Source organism: Streptopelia decaocto (assembly GCF_964273445.1).
Source record: "Streptopelia decaocto genome assembly, chromosome: 4".
NCBI classification, from domain to species: domain Eukaryota; kingdom Metazoa; phylum Chordata; class Aves; order Columbiformes; family Columbidae; genus Streptopelia; species Streptopelia decaocto.
Genome location: NC_138658.1, coordinates 24,008,028 through 24,029,036, shown reverse-complemented (window position 1 = coordinate 24,029,036; position 21,009 = coordinate 24,008,028). Strand labels below are relative to the sequence as shown.

At 39.2% G+C, this 21,009-nt stretch overlaps 1 protein-coding gene across 5 annotated transcripts; it reads left to right on the top strand.

The window, feature by feature from the left end:
• Positions 1-343: 343 nt before the first annotated feature.
• On the top strand, positions 344-19,709 carry LOC309439321 (glycerol-3-phosphate acyltransferase 3-like; the record flags this gene model as incomplete). 5 transcript variants are annotated; one of them, XM_082051760.1, is made up of 12 exons in its annotated part: positions 344-386; positions 9,525-9,597; positions 11,148-11,418; positions 12,533-12,607; positions 13,264-13,353; positions 14,251-14,344; positions 14,611-14,726; positions 16,218-16,273; positions 16,643-16,728; positions 17,502-17,630; positions 18,725-18,804; positions 19,261-19,709. In XM_082051760.1, 10 exons carry the CDS (start codon positions 11,174-11,176, stop codon positions 19,373-19,375), a joined length of 1,086 nt encoding a protein of 361 aa, XP_081907886.1. In that variant the 3' UTR covers positions 19,376-19,709. The 5 variants fall into 5 exon arrangements, with proteins under 5 accessions (XP_081907886.1, XP_081907882.1, XP_081907883.1 ...); XM_082051756.1 differs by lacking the exon at positions 344-386 and adding an exon at positions 3,662-3,811; XM_082051757.1 differs by lacking the exon at positions 344-386 and adding an exon at positions 3,692-3,811 and having other exon boundaries at positions 11,148-11,394.
• Between the last annotated feature and the right edge of the window lie 1,300 nt (positions 19,710-21,009).

Below are 21,009 nucleotides of genomic sequence, written 5' to 3'. Positions count from 1 at the left end.
TGTTGAGGATTGTGTTGAAACTCTTCTGAGTTAATAAATTCTAATAAGGAAGTAATGACAATGCTAAACAATGATATGACAGCAGTTAATTGTAGAATGCCACTCCTTCTCAGGGCATGGACTGAGTGTGGAGAACGTTTTTTCTTTTTTTTCAATAATCACATTTTACCTCTTTTTAATATTTCTAGTAACATATTTGCTCACATTCCAGCAGGTGTTCCTGGCCATACCATCCATAAGAAAACTCTAGAAATAAAAATGAGGAAGGGTGAGGTAAAAGTGACAACATTCTTTGAAACATGTTCAGAGATCCAGTCTAAAGGCCGCTGGAGGTTTCCCCCTTCAGGAGAGCAAACATTTGATTTCATCCCTCACCAGGACTATAGGTAAGCATATTCTTAGCTTTAGACATTCATTTCCTGACTCTTGGAATAGGATGCATTTTCCTCTGGTCTTTCAAGAGATGTTTCCATGAATTTGGGATATATTTACATTTAATTAAAATTCCTTAAGTATTATTTAACATATCTGCAAATGGTGGCAATATTTAGAAGAGAGAAATTGTTGGGATTCTTACTTGTTCTCACAGTAGACAGAGGGACCAGGTAAGACTTTTATTTGTCAACACATTCATAAATCATCTAGATCTCTGAATAGGGTGGTGATGAGTCTACAGGTGATACAGAATGATTGTCAAGATTAACGGGGAAGAGCTAGTCTCCATTTCTTGCAATATAGGTCACGTGGCATTAAACAAACAGGCAATAAGTTCAAGAGAAGTACAGTGATGCATTGTAACAAATGACTCTGTTACGGACCATGTTGCCATAGTGGAGGCAACAAGATATGACCAGCTTGGATAGCTGTTTGTGGAGAGAACAGTGAAAACAGACATGAATGCTGACAGTTTTCAGAAATTGCCTCAAAGGGCTCTGTACTGTGATTGCAGTCACTCCTAAGCCAGGAACATGAGAGGATTTAATGCATTTAATCAATGCAACTAATGTTGGGCATTGACAAATTATTCTATTGTATTCTGCATCAATATGCAAACCATATACAAGTGTATATTGACAATAAATGAGATATGTACTGGCAGTCACATAATGCCTACACATCTGAGGCCATCTTTACATTGCTGAGACAAATGTAGTCAGAACATGTAGTGGGACTCCACGCTTTTGGAATACAAAGGTGTAAGCCTTTTGTAAGCTACAGGATATGATAAATAAGGTTCTGTAATTGTTGCATTTGTCTTGTGTGGAAACAGTGATGCTTGTGTGGTCACAGCTGTGTTACTGTGATGCAATATGTAAACATACTTCTTCAGTGTTTTCATAACTCAACTGTTGGCCAGAGATAAACTGTAAATAACAAAATCTGACTGCAGTCAACTATAAACACAGATGTGTTTTGTGGTGTAGATGGGATCCATGCAGACCTAAAGGGCAGCAGACATAGATCAGTGAGAGTATGAGGGGACATTTGCAGTTTAGTGTGTGAAGACAGTATGGTTTCCATAAATAAATATTCCACCTGACGTTGCTTACCGTGCAGTAGGTTATCTTTAAGGTTATTCTGGTCTTTTGGGTCCTGGTACCCACAAATGTGTTACAAGATGTATGGAAATCAGCCTAGGTTTGCTTTCTTGACTTTGTGTCATTAACTTAAAGGACTTTTCTGAGTAGATCAGTCTGCTTTTCTGTCTTTGTAGCGTGGCAAAACTTGCATAGAAACACCAAGGAGTGCTACAATTGGAGCCAGAGGAAGAATTTCAGAAATAGTAACACCTTCATGTGTCTGATGACAATGCTAGGATATACTAGATGTAAGCAGCTTGTGGTGAGGCAGGCAAGAAATAGTGGGTAATGGTGTGTCTGGCAGCAGCAGTGTAATGGGAGAGTGGGGGAACTGAGGTTGCCATTGACAGAAATGGCAATGGGAAGGCAGAAACAAAAAACAAACCAGTGAGGTTTTGCAGAAGACACAAAAGGCTCAGAAAGTTCAGCAAGGGGAGAGAAGGTAAGGCAACTAATAATGAACAGGAGATGCAAAAGTTAGATTGCCGAAGAAGATGTGAAACAGCTACAAAGACCTGAGGGATGGCAAATCAGCAGCAAATCTGGAGATACAAAAGCTACTTGACTCATTGTGTGGCACAAGAAGAATGCCGTCGTATCACACGAGCTTGTAACATGTCAAGAGCCTGCTGCTTGGTGCCGGGACGCTTGGTATAAACTGGAGGACTTAGTGGTGGTGCAGCCCACTTATATCTGTCCTTCTCTTATTGACTGGAGAGTATTTGGTGCACTTTGTACAGAGCATCTTTGGATCTGCTTTCTCTTCTGAGGAAGCCAGTTTGCATGTTCAAAGGCTGCTCCATAACATAAACCAAATAGTGGTACATGGGGACATTTTAAAACAACAGCCCCAGCTTTAGTCAAACACGCTAATGTAAGCACATGCAAAGGAAAGATCTTTTGTGGACCGACATGTCAGTATCTTGGAAGACATGGCCCAAATGCTCATTCCACCTAGGTTAGATAACTTATTCTGTGATAAATTTGTAAATAAGCAGCTGGTGGGCTCCTCTTAGATTCTAGAGGGACAGTTACTGACCTCTTCTTCTGTGATGTATACAGAAAGGCAGGACAGGGGACGGTGTAAGGGACTGAACTGGGGCTTTCTTAAAAATACTGAATTAAATTATTGGCATTTGATAGGAATAAAAACCTGCTTATCTATTGTATTTAAATACTGCAGTTGAATAAATGCAAATGTAGGTGACTTGTTACTTCACCACAGTACATTTTGTAGACCTGGAATACAGTTTAGCTAATTTCTTGTAAAAGAGTGGAGAAGGTTTTATTGTATTGTTAATTCCTGCCTGCTGAAATTTGTATCTCCATCTCACAGGTGCTATTAAAAAAAAAAAAAAAAAAAAGCCTGACTTGCACCTCAAGTTTCAGTTTGGTTCCTTTGGTCAAATACCAAAACGAGGCAGTCATTTCACCATGAAGTAGAAAGTCTAACCAAATAAGTTGCTAATTTGAGCAAATGTCAGTTGGGGAAGTGCTTCGTTTGTATTAAATGTTTTAGAAGAGAAGATTTTAGGCCATGGGTGTCAAACTCATTCTCATTGGGGGCCACGTCAGCCTCGTGGTTGCCTTCAAAGGGTGAAATGTAATTTTAGGACTGTATAAAGGTAACTACGCCTACATTTATATATCCCCTGGTTTAGTCAGTCTGAAAACCATGCCTCCTTGGTTCTGTGTTGTAATTTATTGGTGGGATGCTTTGTGAAAACTCATTGACACATTGACAAGTTTCTTTATTGGCAGTATCTTATTACCTAACATATATTATTACTTGTCATGTTTTTCTTTTCCTCTCCCCTATGTTATAACTGGTGAGTAAATGCGTATCAATTAAAAGGAGGTAGGTGGAGTTAGGGTGGGACAAAGTTTAAAAAGGACATTATCATTGAGAGCATCTGTGGTAGCAGTCTTCTGACAGCAACAGCCTCCTCCTAGAGATAGCTTTGGCTATTAGAATGTGTAGTTTTTATTTGTCTCTGTTTCTTGAAGATTGCTGGGTTCTCCACTGCAGATGAGCAACTATTCTCAGAAAGGCAGTGGGTTGGCATTTTGAAGAAGCAAGCATGGAAGAAAACAGAGAGGTCTATGGCCTTGTAAAGATTTTGTCTATCTGGATGATTTTGTTTGTGGTGCTAGCTTTGTTGCCTTCAATATTTAGAGTGTCATTAGGGATTTCTCATCTCTATGTGAAAATTATAATAAAAGTGTTAGAGGTAAGTTGAGAAATGTGTTAAAAGGTATGTGTTTAAGATATGTTTAATAAAAACCAAAAAAATATGTACATTTGATATAGATGCCATAAAAGTCAACAGAAGGATTTCCTTTGACTTTGAGAGTCTTGGCTGCGTTGCTCACAGCTTTAATTTACATGCCAATTCTTTTGAATGGTGTCTTTAATGATATTGAGTTATGTGCTGGTTTATACTCTGGTACTTGTTTGAGGTTTTCTTGAGTTAGAGATTCCATGATACATTGCTTCTAGTTCAAGCTGGTTATAATTCTTCATGCTATACTTATGTTAAGTCAAATATAAATAAAAAGATGTATTAATTTATGGCAGTTGGTAAGTAACAAGAACATGTATTTTTAGATATATATAATTTTCAGTGGGTTTATTTGGATTATTGTAATTGCATGTTGTTAATGAATGCTGTTCTAGGTAAGAATATTGACTCTGTGTTTGCTCCTTCCACTTAAATCTGGAGGATCCAGTAGTCACAAGTTCTGCTGTACAAGACTTGAGGAATGCATGCCACCTACTAAAAGCATACTTTTTCTAGAGATAAACAGGTCACGGCTAAGATCCTGATCCTGCTGATATCAGTAAAAGTTTTCTAGGGTAGTTTTCTAAGGTAGAATTGTTCTTAATTTTTCAAGTCTGACTTGTCATGTTTTCATCAGTGGCTAAAAGTAGGTGCTGTGAATTCATCATATTGAACAGTGAAGCTTTTCAGTTTTCCAGTAAATTAACTTAGTCTTTCCAGCAGAAATTAGTATTATTGCTATTACTGTTATGAAGCTGTTTGAGCCATCTGTTTGTGCAGTAGAACATGTCTGTAACAATGTAGAACAGTTAATATTATGTCCATCTTACCTTTCAAATTCTTTTTTATTTCCATCTTTTTATAATTCTTCTGTTCTTTTTTTTTTTAAACACTGATTAAGAGCTCTTTGGCAGGGACTGTCTTCAGATGTACAAACATTCTTTAGCATAGTGGATATGACTGCAGCCATCAGGGCTTAATTGATTTCTCAGATACTGATGTCAATGGGAAATAATTGCTTCTAGTGGCTATATGTAATATTGGGTTTTAGATGTGATACTTTTTTTAATCAGCCAATGGTATGCTAATTAAATTCTTATCAGTACTCTGAGTAAGAGGCTTACGGCACTTGTATGTGGAATTAATTTCATCAGGCTCTCTCTTATCAAACACAAACCTGAGGAGGTCTTTGTACAGCTTTGCTGCTGCAGTTGGCAGACATTAAAATCTTTTTTTTTCCTCTGCGCATACCAACTATTGAAAGGACATTTGACCCACCCAGAAGGTGCTTAATATAGGAAGGCCCTTGTCTTTGGAAAAGGACATTAAATGTTTTTCTTTCCACAGTTTTTATAACAGGTTATGAGCATGTTATTTTTGTATTCACAATGTGGAGGATAAATTTATCAAAAAAATAAGTAATTATATTAGTTGTTAACGTTATCAGATACAGCCTTTTGTGTTCAGTCATGTATTAGCACACTACTGACTATATCACAGGAATGTTGGTATTCTAGGAAGTACCAAACAACTGGTTGGTGTTTCACCAAAAATCCAAACTTGAACACTATGATTCGGTTCTCCATTGTGTTGCATTTGACCAGCATAGACCAGGAGAATTAATAGAAAACTTCTCACCTGAGAACACTTTAGATTTGCTTTTTACAACTTTAGATGAGTCAGAGGGCAAAACCTCTTTCATTTTCCTCTAAGGGTAGAGATTGAAATCAAGGACTTTAAGGACTTTTAAAAGTTGTGTTACCTGCAGCCCTAGGAGCTGTAGGTGTTTTAGGATAAAGCCCAAGTTTGCAGATCCATTGCTAAGCACTGAGTAGTGGTGGCAAATGACATAATTTTGATTTCCTGACTTCACTGATATAGGTTAGTAGTATAAATGGTGACTGGAACACATGGGCAAGATGTAATCCATGTATGGAAGGACTTGAATTTGTACTCTTTGCTCCTTCTCCATTAAGGAATCTAGATACTTGTTTTTTTTAGAAACAAACCAAACCTTTTTACAAAAGCAAGACTCAAGGTTTGAAAATTTGGTGGGTTACTCTGTCTGTGGGTTTTTTGGTTTTGTAGTTGTTGGGTTTTGGGGGTGCGCTTTTTTTTTTTTTTTTTTTTTTTGAGGACAATGGATAGTATAATAGTAAAAGATCTCCAAGACAGTGATTTCGCAATTGTGTAACTGTTAACCCATCATTACTATTATTACTGTTTATTTGACCTCTAAATATTTCTGGAAATGATAAAAAATAATTTGGTTTGGTTTCCAATAAGATTATTCTTTCCAATATGCTTGTAAGCTTTTATTTGTGGAATAACATGTTTTCCCATAACTTTGTATTTGCTTGTCTGTAATGGAGTTTGGTGGAAAGGATGGAATGAGGCCAGGCAGAAAGGACTGTTGGATGAAAAGGTCGTAAGTGTTTCATCTTGAATGGTGATTTTAGCTTGCACTAAAAACCTACAGACCTCTTTGGAGAAGACTTTACATTTAAGTAATTGCCTGAAGGCCAGTGTATCGAGTAATTAGAAAAAGCTTTTGTGAGAACATGGGAGACGAAGTAGTAAAACATGCAAATGGAAAGGAAGAGAGGCAAAACCAAATTATTACAGAGTACGGAAAAAATGAGCTACTGAACAACACACTGAGCTGTACTTAAAAGGAAAAAGGGAGTAAAAAACCAGAAGAAGTGAGATTTTTAAAAAATGAACATTCTGTATAGGTCTTCATGTTGTGTACTATGAAGACAGTAATTAATATTATGATGTTACTAGGTACACTTTTTTCAGAATGTAATTATAGGAAGTGTCAAATGAATGGGCCGTTGGAGTTAAGGTGTCAAGTCTTCAGTATTCTAGCCGGGATCACTTGCTGGATGTTTGGACTGCTTGTGCGCTCATCACTTCAGAAATGCGAGGGAGGAAAGCACAGCACCTGAGTAGCCATTTGGTCAGCAAACTTAGGAATGAAGTTTCTCCATTTAACACTTAAATTCTGTGTTGCAACATCAGTGGTTTTGTAAGGTACTTAAAACACCCTTTCATTACTGTTTTGCAACAAAGACCAGCACAACAGCTCTGTCTTAATACTGTGCCAAACAAAGGTTATCATAAAGCTGTATTTAATCCTTTATAAACAAATTAAATATATGGATGCCATCAAATGCAGAAGATCATGGAAACTACTCTGCTGGGTCAGTGTGGAGTTGGCGCAGACTGATAGCCTGGCTTTGACACAGGTCAACTCAATTACTTGATGAAAAGCTGAAGAGCTGTCAGAAATAATCTCCCTGTTACTTCTTCCTTCAGCTTCCCTTGCTGATTCATGAGTTAGGAGAGGTGGCTTTGTGTCCCATGATGATTTGCATCTGTGGTTTTATGTAAATACTCCCATTTCAGTTGATCTTCGGCAATATGTCCTGGACAATAACTGCGTTTTGTGGAATATGTTACCCTTTTCTTGCTCATACCCCCTGCCCAGCACTTTCATATGATGCTCCCTAGTTCTTGTATTGGAAGAGAAAATGGATAACTGCTCCTTATGCACCTGCTCTGTGCCAGTCCAGACTTCATAGGCTGCTGTCATAAGCCCTCAAACTAGCTCTTTTCCAAGCTAACAAGCCTTTAAGTGTAAGTGTTCGCCTGTTGAAAACTCTTCTCAGCTGCCTTTGTCTGCTGCCTCAGCTGCCTGTTTGTGCTATGAGGCACTAGGTAATAGCCTGGCAGGACTTTATTAGTCAACTTTAGAAATTTTTGTTTGGTTTTGACTGGTCTGGTTTATTTGAATTAGTTAACATATTTTTTGTGAGTCGCCTTGGTCAGTGTTTATCACCCTTTTTCCAGCTGGCAACCAAAACCAAGCCACCTTGATGTATTCTGAACTGCTGAAGACAGTATAAGCAAACTTATTTTTGGCAGCACTTGCCAAAACAGCTACCTGTTCATGTAGGTGGACTGTGATGGATGAGATAAGGGGGGTAGGCAGGAGACAGGAAAGCAGAGAGTAAGGCAAAGGATGTTATTTGGCAAGCTAGGTCCTAGAGGATATTGGGGAAGGGGTGAGGACCAGCAGTACATCCTGAAGAGCTTAAGTTTGCAACATGTGTCTTTACTCTCTTTTGCAACATTCTTGTTCCGTGCCATATATTCTTTAATTTCTCAAGGCTGCTGTTTTCATGACATCCCCTGGCTCCCTGCTTCTGCAATGCTCCATGTATTGCAAAAGATTGAGACAGACGATAGACCAGTTTATGTTTCCTAGGGAATAATTGGAGAGTATAGGCTAGGTGAAAATCTGTTTTTTTTTTTTTTTTCCATGGAGTTATAACAGATAGTTTGCATGGAGTTTAAAATACCACATCACTGCCCGTTCTTCTTTCTGTTTTTTTATTTTCTTTTAAGATGGCTGGTAAAAAAGTCAGCTAAGGGTAGGTAAAAAAAATCAACTAAGAGTAGCTAAAATATCTTAATTATGCCATGATAAAGTATCGCTTTTTGTTATTGACTTAAATTTCAATGGCTACAGAGGGAACTGGTAGAGAGCACGCAAAACTTAAGAATGGCAAAAAGTTAGTTGACATTGTGGACACATGCAAGTTATCAGGTTTGTAATGTGGTGAAGACTATTTGAGATCAAGCTTTGTGGTGACACAAATGGCTGTGCATGTCAGTAAGAGGGGAAGAGACTGTTTAGCAAGAGTTTATCCTGAAGCAGAAGGACGGAGCCTTATCTTCTGTAGGTGGGAAGCCTTAATAACAGGGGAGGGCATAGGGAGAGTTGAGTGGGTTGTTGATTCCTCAATAATGAGCAGAGCCTACACACAAGCATACTATGTCCTTTGTTAGGGCAGATATCTCGACATAAATGTGGGAAGATCTATAATGGTACTGATGAAAGCTGTTGTTTATATGTCTCCATAGGTATTATGAAAACATTCAAAACCATGAAAACTTAGAAAATTAGGCATATCAGTATATTTGCTTTTGCTAAGGGAGTTTTATGCTGCTTTGCACAGGGAGGAGAAACTTGGTTTAGCTCAAAAAGATAAAGACAGGATCAGGTGAAAGATTACCAAAACTACTAGTTCAGAAATACTGCAGATACTACATGGTTGCTCCTTGGTCTTCTATTAACAGAAAGTGCGTGAACGACCCGAAGCTGAGATATTCTCTTTTATTCTTTAAAATCTATTTTTAGATCTATTTTTCCAGCATGTCTGTAATGTCAGTGATAGTATTTTGCATCAGTGTATTGCCTGAAACTAACTGGGCAAGAGAGAGTTTCGGACCAATGGACCTTCTAGGGTCTCTCAGGTAGCTCAGTAATTTGAGTGGTGTTTTTTTGTTGTTGTTTTTTTTTTCTTTGTTTAAAAAGCAAAAAAACCAACACAAAGCTCCAGGGAAAACACAACTGCCTATGTCCTAAAAAGAAGTTTGAGCCAAACAACTTTTCCTGACAATGATAAAGGTAACTAGTGTAAAAAATGAAATGGAAGGTATGCAAGACAGCCATCAGGGTGAATTTGAAAAATTAAAATCTGAGACCTTTTCATTAAAAGAGGCTCAGACAATTCACCAAAGGTAACTACAGAATGCCTGGAAATGACAAAATGAAAACCATCAACATGTGCTTTTCTTGTTTTGGGAACAGTGGGCCACCCTGCAGATTGAAGAGGGAGTGAAAAAGCAGAAGGTGCTGGCACTTGAAAATTTAATCTCCACTGGTAAGATCTGTGAATGAAGGTGACATAGTACTATTCCTCTTGTAAAAGGGCAACTATTCTAATACCTTATCCAGAAAAAGAGTTAACATCAGATACAATTCATGTTTCTGTTAAGTAAGAAAACTGGAATGGCCAAAATAGAGTTTGACGGGCAAATAACTGCTGAAGTTACAAACCTACAAAAAAGACTTTATGTTATCAGCAAGAGAAGCTGTGAGTGACTGAGTCTTCTTAATAAATGGTGTTAGAGACTACTGGGGTTAGAGAAAGACGTTGCTGATAAGCATTTGGGAAGCTGTCGTCTTTTTCAGGAGTGTTTTGTATTTTCTGATTCCAGCAGTTCTCTCTCTTTACAAGATTTGAAGGAATGAGTATTCTGTGCCCCTGACACAGTTCTGTGTGGGTTCTCTCTTGCTTCTTGTAATTCCCAGAATGCAAAAAGACAAAGTCTGTCAAGTAAAGGCAATACACCATCCCATGGATCACAGCTACAATTTTCACTGTTCTCTAGGCATGGGGATAAAAGCTGAGAGAGTAATATTTTTTTTCTCAACTATTTTTCCTTTATTTTTTAACTGAAAATTTCTCATAATAATCCTTTTACTTGTAGTGCCATTTTTAGTCATTAGTCATGTAGACTGTTTGGCTTGTCAGTTAATGACTTGCAGGTCTGAGGATTTTGTGGACATTCAAGGCTTCACAAAAGTGCAGCCGGAGAAAAGTTTTGTGATTCTGACCAGGTGCTAGTATGCTGATTAAGATAAATTAAATATGCATTATTCAAAATACATTTAATGTTGTCCATTAACCCCTGCCAAAAAAAAAGTTAGCTGATATGAATCGATACCATTTTAGTCACTGTAACCATCCAGGCAATAATCTGGTCTCAGAGTCACCTCAGCAAACATCACTGAGACTTGTTGTGTGGCCATCCTATGAGGTGTAATTTTATAGACACGGAGCATGAATGTGTTGTCATTCTTCTTGCTCAATGCCTCTCTGTTACACTGTGTAGATCTTGGGGTAAAAAAACCTAGACACTTTGGTGTGTAATAGTAGTGAAGTGACTCTTAAAGGAAAAGAGTTGGGGGAAGAGAGAAGGCTCTGAGAAAAACTACCAGAAGGTGTTCATTACAGCTGGGAAAATATTGTGGAAAAAGTAAAACTAATCAAGGGCAGCAAGAAGAGCAATGGTACAAACAGTGGCTGAGTTGGAGTCATGGCATGAGGAGGGGTCTGCAGTCTTGGCAGTGCACTGGTTGGCATTTCTATATGTGTGTAAATACGTTGTTTGGTAGATGACAATGAAGGAGCTGTTACACTCAAGCTTTCATTTACAGCTCCCTCTGAATACTTAGTGGTGTTATATGGCATAAGATTAGAGAAGTAACTTGTGGAATGAAATGCCAATACATAAATGAATTATAAAAATGCAATTATGGTGCTTGGAGTAGGATAGCTGTTTCTAAAAAGCATGTGTACTTTTCTCTTTTTGGAATCTGTATTGTCCGTTCCACTGTGTGGAAGGAAGACTCATTTTCTTCATGCAGGGATCATCCAGAGAGAGGAAACCTCCATGGAAAAGGAGATCGCTGGCCACTGCCGAGGACATTTCAACCTTGCTGATGTGATGTACTTCTCCAAGAAGGGGTGCGAGGCAGTTGCGGAAGATGAAGTCACCTGGCGGTTCTACTCGGAGGAGCTGGTATCCTGGAATCTACTCAGCAGAACCAACGCCAACTTGCACAATGTTAGCTGGCAACTGACCATTGTGTGGGTCTTTGGGATCCTATTTCGGTACTGTCTCCTGTTGCCTTTTCGGTGAGCCAGATGTAATTTGCTGGGATCAGTTCTTCATGTTACTTTTTACAAAAACTGTGCAATAATATGCTATTGACTAGCACAGAAAGGAGAACTTGGCGTGACTTTTTTTCCAATATGTCATTGAAATTCAAATATCCTCAAAAGAAAAATAGTGCTGAACAGGTATATTTCTCATGTTGCATATGTTTTATTACTATGCAACGTCTTAATTTGGTTTTAAAATCCAGCAAAACTTCATAAAAATCACCCAGAGACCTTTCTGTTACGGAAAGTAACAACTGTTTCAACTGAAAGGATCAGGCTCTGCCTGTCTGAGTAAGAGAGAAGGGAGACTTGGGATTTGAAGCAAAGCCAGTGTTCTGGGAACACAGGGCTAAATGGAAAATGAAGAGACATCCACATGGGACGTTTTTGGTTTTCAGGCTTTTTGAATATTCTTTTAGGCAAAACCAGCCTTTATCACATTGACCAGTTACAAATATTCATGTAATCTTGTCAAGAGCAGGAGCTTTTATTCCTTTGATGGAAGGCCAGTATATTCAAAATACAGCACTAGTGCATAGAAGGATTTCATACCAGTCAATCATATAGCAGAGCATGTAAGCCTGTGTGTAAACTTAGACATGAAGCTTAAGAAGACAGCATTTATGTAGAAGTGGCTTCAATATGTTTTTTGCTCAGGAATTAGTAACCAATGGCATTTAATTTTCATTATTTTGTACCTCACTGATTGGAGTAGAAATATGCACTGAAATCTCTGGATAAGTTTTTAAAAATGAAATGATTTGTCCATTTTTGAACTTAAAAATGTCACCTGCATTAAAGAACACAAGCCATTACTCACCATCCTCTGAACATGATAGCTTCTTTACCAATTGATCACTTCAGATCAGGAGGTGGTGCTTTTTGGATGACAGGCTTCAGGCAGTACAAGGCTTTGTGTTCAGTTTAATATTGAGTGAAAAATCTGTGCTCATGTTATCCTGTTGGCCTTAACTAGTTTGTGTTGCCATTTAGATGCTCTTGATGGCGAAGGGAAGCATCATGAAATGGATCAAAATGGATCCAGTTTTGCTTCTTAGCATTTAATTAAGATTATTTTACTTTGCAGTGTCTGCTTAGCTGTTTTCAGCATCCTCTTGCTGGTCTTTGCCACTACAGTAGTAAGACAGTTTCCAAATGGCAGGTGGGTGTTTGCTGAGGGATGTTTCAGTTTCTTTTTTTTTTTCATTTCTTTAGGGATTTGCATTAAGATGTTGAGTCCTGAGGCTTCATGTGGACTATTGTGGGGTGATTTTTCTCTACTGTAAAGTCATAAAGCACTATGAGAGAGAGTATGGCAATGGCATCTGAAAGCAGACTTACAGTATAAGCCAGATAGATACTGCTGGAGGCGCATCTTACGGTGGAAAATAAAGAGGATGCTCTACTTGAGTCAAAATAGTGCAAGTAAATAATCTATCATGTGTAATTCCATATTAATACGGTGAGATAGTTACGTCCTGTCTGTGCAAAAAAAAAAAAAAAAATCAAATGTGATGCACTAGCTAAATATTTTTATATTTAATGGATATTAATGAATGAGTCAATAGCAGTTGCTTCCAGAGAATATCTGTAAAACAAAACTGTGCCTATTATCTTCTCTGCTTTGAATCTGGTGGGTTTAGAATAGATTACAGTAGAAGAATGAACCAAATAATGTTTTTAATACCCAATAAACTCCTCCTGCATAGCACTGTTGGGGAGTTTACATAATGGGAATAAGTTGGAGAGTTTACATTATGTTGTCTTATGAGTGAGTACATAGGACTGGAAATGTACATGTGGCTTAATTTCTTTTAGGGTTAAATGCTGGCTGAGCAACCAGGTTCAGATGATGTGTGCTGCATTAGGTGTCCGAACTCTGGGTGGTCTGGTGCATTTCCACAACAGGTGAGTGGTGCTGTTGGTTGGGTATTTATTTCTTGCAGTACTCAATGTCTCCAGTTTCCAAGTGGGATTCTTATTCCATTACTGCACAGGTACTATGATGGTGCAGTTTGATCCAAGAAGCTGTTTAGATGGTCTAGAATCTGTCAAGATGTTTGCATGCCCTACCGTGTTTTCTGTTGTGTATTGGTAGGGTATGCGAAAGTGGAGTAATACAGTATTCTTGATTAAATATGCACTTAGACATTTTTCTCAATGTGTACCACTAACACATTATAATCACATGCAAAAACATTGCCACAAACTATTCAGCTGTTCTATTATCCAGTTTATTTGGTAACTAATCTTCATGCTGTTTCTTAAAGTAAGTTTTGGATGATATTTCAAGAAGTTCTATATCTTGCTTGCTTAGTGGTAGATACTTGTCATGGAGGCTTCTGAAATATGTTTTTGCTTGTGCTTCATGAAACAACAAAAATCATGTTCTAGTATCTTTCATTTTAGAATGTTAGTGTCAATATATGCCTCTGTGAATGGTAATGTAGGAAGCTAAAATGCTGACTCCAGTGAAGTCACATATTCTCTGCTAAAAGGGTACTGGTTTGGGTGAAATGCCAAAACTACTAAAATATGAAGGGACTCTTGAAAATATGAGGGAAGATGACTTATCTGGTGTAATGTACTGTCAGAAGTTTCAACATATCTCATAGTGATATTAGTGTTTTAAAATGTTTTGTGTTCTTCCTCTTCCTGTGGATCTGCAGATTAGCTGTGTACCTGAAAGGCTTTGTCACTTGGAGTCTCAATTGCGGGTCTATGCTAAATGGATAGGTCACCTGATGTGGCCTTGTAGTCTGGAGCATAAACATCAAGTAATTACTTTTATGGTTGTCATTGCAGGGAAAACAGACCGCGGGGAGGAGGCATCTGTGTAGCCAACCACACGTCTCCATTAGATGTTCTAATCCTGGCCAGCGATGGATGCTATTCCTTGGTATGAACAAGAGAGTCGGTAAATATTGGTAATGTTGAGATGTCTGTAGATGTAGTGTTGGATAAAGGATAAAATTACTGGTAGAGGGAGTGGGACTTGATGGAATTCAAACTCATATTCAGGACCGCAAAACAGTAGCCTGTGCACAGTTATTACTAAGAGGGTTGGTATAATTAATGAATGAGCTTAGAAACTAACGCATCTATATTCAGAATTTTATCATCTGCGTGTGTTTGCATAGTAACCAATGTCTTTTGGGCTTGCAGGTTAGCCAGACACATGGAGGGCTTCTGGGACTCGTTTTAAGATCTTGCATGCAAACCACTCAGCATGTTTTGTTTGAACGCTCAGAACTGAAAGACCGTCATCTGGTGAGGAAAAAGTAAGGTAGTGAGGTGTTTGCTTAATTGTTGCATGAGGTCCAAGTATGAGTTGACACTCTTCTCACCCTGCATCTGTTTTGTGGGCAGCTGTAGGTTATCATCAGTGTAAGGTCTGGAACTGCTCCATCAATGAAGGTGCAGGGTGTATCAATCACCTTCTGAACTTTTGATTGTTAGCACTACAACATCTGGGAATTTCCACATTAACACAATCGCCCTGTTTGCCACAGGCAGAAACCTGCTCGTTCATTTTTGAGGCTGACAATTCAGGATGTCAGGACAGACTGGAGTTCTGTCAGCACATCTGCTTCCTATATCATGCCTTGCCCTGGTATGTTTTTCATCAGCTCTGAGCACCAAGATGCTGGTTATATCTGTTGTGAGTATGGGATAAAGGTAGACTGATCGTAGCAAATCTTAACCTTAGGCTTATGTTTTTGCTTGTGTAGGTGTTCAGTTTAATGAGTTGTGACTGGCTCTCTCAAATAGAAACATCCTCAATGCTCATCAGCCTTATGTGTAGAAGTTTGCAGAAGGAATTAAGCAAGTTCGGGGTGGGGAGGGGGTGGAATATGATGAAAGTATCACGTAGCTGCTCTAGCAGAAGGTGGAAGAGCATCCTAGGGCGGTGTTGTAATATGTTTGCTTGATGCCTATACTGCTCTTCAGGCCTGCAGTATGGATTCCTGGCAGAGGCAGCAGGTTGGACTTCAAGGATGTGAGCAGGACTGAGTCACTGTGGCAGTTCTCATGTTCTTGGGTGTTTGCACAGACTGTTGTTAGTCATCCTAAATCTCCATGGAATAGGGTGCAACACAGCTAACATTAAGCAAGTGTCTATGACAGTTTGTCCTTAATAAAATGGAGAATGTTCCCCTGTGCTGGATCTTTCTCTTCTTTTTTTGGTATCTGATGTTATGTTCTTGTTCTTTAATGCAGACTAGAGAGGAACTGCATGTTTTTGAGTCATAGGAAAGATGGGTGTCTCAGAAAACAACAGATTTTGTGTGTCAGTAATCTGTTATTGGTAATACATTTCTTTTTAAGTGATGAAGAATATGTAGTAAAATAGTGGCCTATCTCTTAACTGTATGTGGAGAATCATTAGATACTTATTATACAAAGCTGATGTTATGAATCTGGAAGACAAGAAAACTTGAAGTCTGGAATATATTTCAGTCAGAGGAAAGTTCGACTGTGTTTTTAGCTGGAACCTGTCAAAGATAAACAGGAAACGATTTTTATATGCCTCAAGTGCCACTGTTCTCTGGCTTTGTGTTAACTGGGTTAAAAAGGTGAAATAAAACTGCATATAGTTTTGTAGAAAACCTACTCATGTGATTAACAAGAGAAAACCCCCAAGATAAAGACAGGAAACTAGTACACATCCTGGCTCAGGCTACTGATGACGGATGTTTAGATTCCTGGCCAAATATGAAAGTCCTCTATGAAAATGAAGTATATACTGAAATTTTGTTGTCTTTCCACAGAATTAGAGAACACATTGCAGATAAGGCCAAATTACCTGTTTTAATTTTTCCAGAAGGTAGGAAACAAATATATTGATTTTATTGCTTTGCTCACTTCTTGCCACTAAGTTCAGTTTATTATCCCAGTCTTTACAAGTGATGTGTTTGCTTTTAATCTGTAGAATTGATTAGCTCTTGTGAGATATTGAATGTCAGATTTTAATAATTTTAATTTTAAAACTGTATTAAAAATACAGTTTTATGACAGTCTGTTTGCTTTAGTGTGTAGCATAATGGAACTGAGAACAGTCTCTGGGGTTATGTTTCAGAACTGAAGCTTACTTTATCCTTTAGCAACTTAAGTCTCCTTAAAACAGTTTAGGATTCATTTGCTGATACTTTTCTTAGAGTGGATTAAACTCTTACTCTGTTTTATTTCTGGCTAGGTACCTGCATAAATAACACATCAGTAATGATGTTTAAGAAGGGAAGCTTTGAGGTAGGAGGGACCATCTATCCAGTAGCAATCAAGGTAATGTACCTGCAGTTTCCCAAACATGGAAGGATTATTGGCAGGAGCTTGTCAAGTCAGAGAAGCTGTAAATGTATAAAGTTTAAGAAGAGATTTATTCTGTGTGAATAAGGCACTGAATAAGCCCTGAGAAAAAAGGAATCTTTTCACAGTGTGCAATGTATTTTGGCTCAGTGCAGTATGGGAAATATTTCACTAGATGTCTTTACAACTGTTTATGAGCAACCTGAAAAGAACAGTGGCAACTTGCTGTGCTGTGTGTTCAGTTCTGCCTGCTCTTTCTGTCCTAGTGCTCCTGGCTCTTGTGTGCTCTGGGAAGAAAGGCACTTTACTTGGCACTTCCAAGGCTTTCTGAGTAGCTTTAGCCAAGTCACCCTAGCTCTAGATACATTAGTTATTTCTACCAGAATGATAATGCTGCCTAATCTTATGGAAATTGTTAAAGGTGCTGTAAGTATTATCAAGGAAACCTTTGTAGTCAGCATATCTATAGATGACAAGTCTTTATATTTTGAGTAGATCTATCTGGTTATAATTGAGATGTGTTTCAGTGGGTCTCTTATAGTTTGGGGTCTTGCATTGCCTTGTTAACTGTTATAAACTTGTGATAAACATTGAAATGTGGAGCTTTACCCTGAATTTAGTGCTGCTTTTAGGGGAGGTGTGATTAGATTTGCCGCCGATTTCACAAATTAAGCTGTGACTGCATGGCTTATGTGGTTTAAACTAAGGTAGCAGATCATGCCCTTTTGTTTATTCTTCTCGTCTTCCAGTATGACCCCTGCTTTGGAGATGCGTTCTGGAACAGCACAAAGCATTCCTTTGTGACCTTTGTTTTTAATGTGATGACCAGCTGGGCTATTGTCTGCAATGTGTGGTACCTGCCACCGATGGTCAAAGAGGTACTTAGGCTTTCATATGTTTTGAAAATGCTCATAAAATGTTGTCTGGGAGGAAGTCTGCATTACTAGGCATCGTGATTTGGCATCATGTTTGTGAATCTTTATTGACAACTTAATGGACAAAGGCCAGAAAGCAACACTGTAGTCTTAAGTGAGCATGGATTTCTGCAGGTTAGTTATTTTCAATTAAAAATTACTCTTGCAGAGATTCAGACATTTCTGCATCACGCTCCCTGTTGTTCCCGCACAGCTTCTTCCATGCAGCTGCCTTGCTTCCTTCTGCTCCCACAGACTAGAAGAGATGTTAAAATGTGGTTTTATGCTGCGGGAGTCTTGCCCCTCAGCCTAGCACAGACCTCCCTTTTTCACTCCAGAACTGATATACAGACTCAGCCCTTCATACTGAGGTACTTCTGCCTTCTGTGTCCCATCCTCTACCTCCTTCTTTGTGTCACCTCCTTGCTTCTCGTCCCTACAGCATATCTGGCTAATCCTTTGCCCAGTGGCTTTAGCCCACAACTTGGCACAGCCTCTCAGCCCACTGGCCCTGGATACTGACCTGATGCCAAGGCCTTTGCTTCAACAATGCCCCAGTTTGGTACTGCCTACCCCAGTCTTTGCTCAGCCCTAGTCTTGGCAGAGAAGCTGCTGTAACACACGTATCATCAGTCCTCTGCATTTTGGGCAAACAGACTCCTGTGGACCTGCAATAATTCACTGATTCTGAAAGCACCAGGCCCCAACCTTGTTCAAGGCACCCCATCTCCTCCAAGGTGATCCTGTCAGTGTGTTCAGACCATTAGTGGAGTACTGGGAGCAGATGCATCCTGCGCTCTGACAGACCTGTCACCTCACTCTGTTGTTTGAGACAGTCCCAGAAACCATAGAGCCTTCCACTTGGTTCTTTTTGACACTGAATGGTGGCAAACCAGGCGGTGTTCCTCAGGACCAGCTGGAGCTGCCCTGCAGGTCACATTTGGGTTGTGGGCCTGGCATAAACTGAAGTTCTTGCTCTCTGACCAGAAGTGATGCCTAAAGTGAGACATGGAGAAAATGTTCAAGTTGCAAAGCAAATCATTAACATATTTTTTCAGGAGGGAGAAGATGCTGTTCACTTTGCCAACAGAGTCAAGGCTGTCATTGCTGCTCGGGGAGGAATGTCGGTGCTTCCTTGGTAAGAAGCAAGACCTTTGAGGTGGAGTTTAAAGCATATTTACATGTTCTGTATTCTGAAACAGTAGTCTGGATTCTTTTAAAACCTCTTCCAGATGAGCTTTGCTTGGGCTGTAGTCCATCACCCTTACTGACTGAGAAAATATTACTTTATTCCTTGCACAGCTTCATTAGAATAAATAGACAATATTTTACAAAAAGAGAAATAGAGCTGACAGGTGGATCTAGCCAGCAGGTAATATTTGGTGAAAATAAATTATTTGCCTGTTCAGTGCTGGATTAAAGGAAAGGCATTGTTTGTGTTGTATGGTAAATCCTGGGAGTATAGATCATTTAGCATTGTATTGCAAAAGCCAGCATTTAGGGTGAAAACTGCTTTGACTGTGTAGTCAAAATCTTTTAACATTTTTCTGCCTTTACAGTGAGCTCAAGACTGTTTTTTTTCTATATCTTTCAGGGATGGGGGACTGAAAAGGAAAAAGGTCAAAGAGTCTTTCAAGGAAGAGCAACAGAAAAAATATTGCCAGATAGTAACAGAAAATGGATCTATGGGAAACGGAAGTATTTGTTAAATGGTATTTATTTTATCTCATTTTTCTGTGCTTATCTCCACCAGAAAATGGGCTATTTTTTATATTAAAATGACATGTTTTCCTGCCGTCCCTGTAAGATATTTTCCATGTGATGACACAGCAGGGAAGCCATAAAGAGATAGTATTTTGTTTTAAATAAGGGTGTCATTTTATAAATAGATTTACAATATACTAGTAAAATTCTCTCCAATGTTGAGTGAGAAGAATCTGCAATAAAATTACTTACGTTCATTAAACCACAGTTTTAAAAAAATGTATGAGTTTCCTTGAAGACTTAAATGTTAACTTCTTAATAAAACAGCTCCATACTTTTGGCCTCTATCAATGGCTTAAAGTAGCAGTTTTCCTGTGAGCCACAGGTGCTGTGCTGCCGTAGAGACAGACCTTCTGATGCCAAAAAACATTGAGCCATTCACAAAAACACACTTTTGCATTGCAAGTTGGAGAGGAAGTGTTGGATGTCAGAGGGAAAGGGGTAGTCGATGACTTTCCCCCTCTGTGTCACACGACCAGGGATGCCCAAGCAGGAATTTTTCCAGGGTCCCACTGACAAGCAGCAGGACAGTGGCCAGGGCAGCATTTCCCTGACCTGGTTGTGTGATGCTGGGATAAATGAGTTACAGCCAAAGACAGTGTCATAGAAAAATACATAGTAATTTTAATTTATATTGTGACTTTCAATTTTGCTCTATCCCTTTCTATGTCTGTTTGTATGCATTACACAGATTAAAGAAAACCGATGTCATGACATCTGTTTTCTTCTGTTGTAATTATTTCTGGATCGGCACCTGCTTCACCTGCTTGTGTTAGCACTTTATGTGGAGGCTACTGATTTGCTCTCTGTCAAACCCACCATCCAGAAATAAATACACTGAGTACATTTAGGGAATCTGAGATGAAAATATTCCCATCACCTACAGTATTTCTTTGCATAAAATATTTGCTCTCCTGTTAAGTAGCTCCTGCATGGAAGAATCTAGCTTCTTTAATGATCTGAATGTCACTCATGAAGCACACACAAACAGGTATTATAATAATTTGATCAAGTTGTGTTAAGATAAATGAGGTGGTAAGGACAGTTAATAAGGTTTGAGTGACAGCAGCTTGTTCACCGTTGTCTCAGCAGAGATTGAGGACCTGTTGCAGTGAGCACAAATACACCGTGGGGCACCCCTGGAGTCACCCTGAGGACCACCCCCCAGTGTCATCCCAGGGTCAGCCCAAGAACCGCCCCGGTATCCCCGGTATCTCCCAGTATCCCCCTGAAGACCCCCCTTGGTGTCACCCTAGGGCACTCCCGGTGTCACCCAGAGACCCTCCTGGCGTCACCCTGGTGTAACACCAAGACGTCCACCCAGTGTCATCCCAGCGTCACCCCAGGACCCTCCTGGTGTCACCCCGGGGCATGGCTGGGATCACCCCAAGAATCCTCCCACCCCAGGACCCACCGTGGCCAATAGGGAATTTGGGTACATGATATCTGATGTGGGTTTATACAGTGAGTTTGACTCCACCATTTACCTGAAGCGTTATATATATTCATCACCTCCTCAGGACAAAGATATATTGGTAATATAACCAGAGCGCCCCTTAAAGGGGTCATTGGATTACTT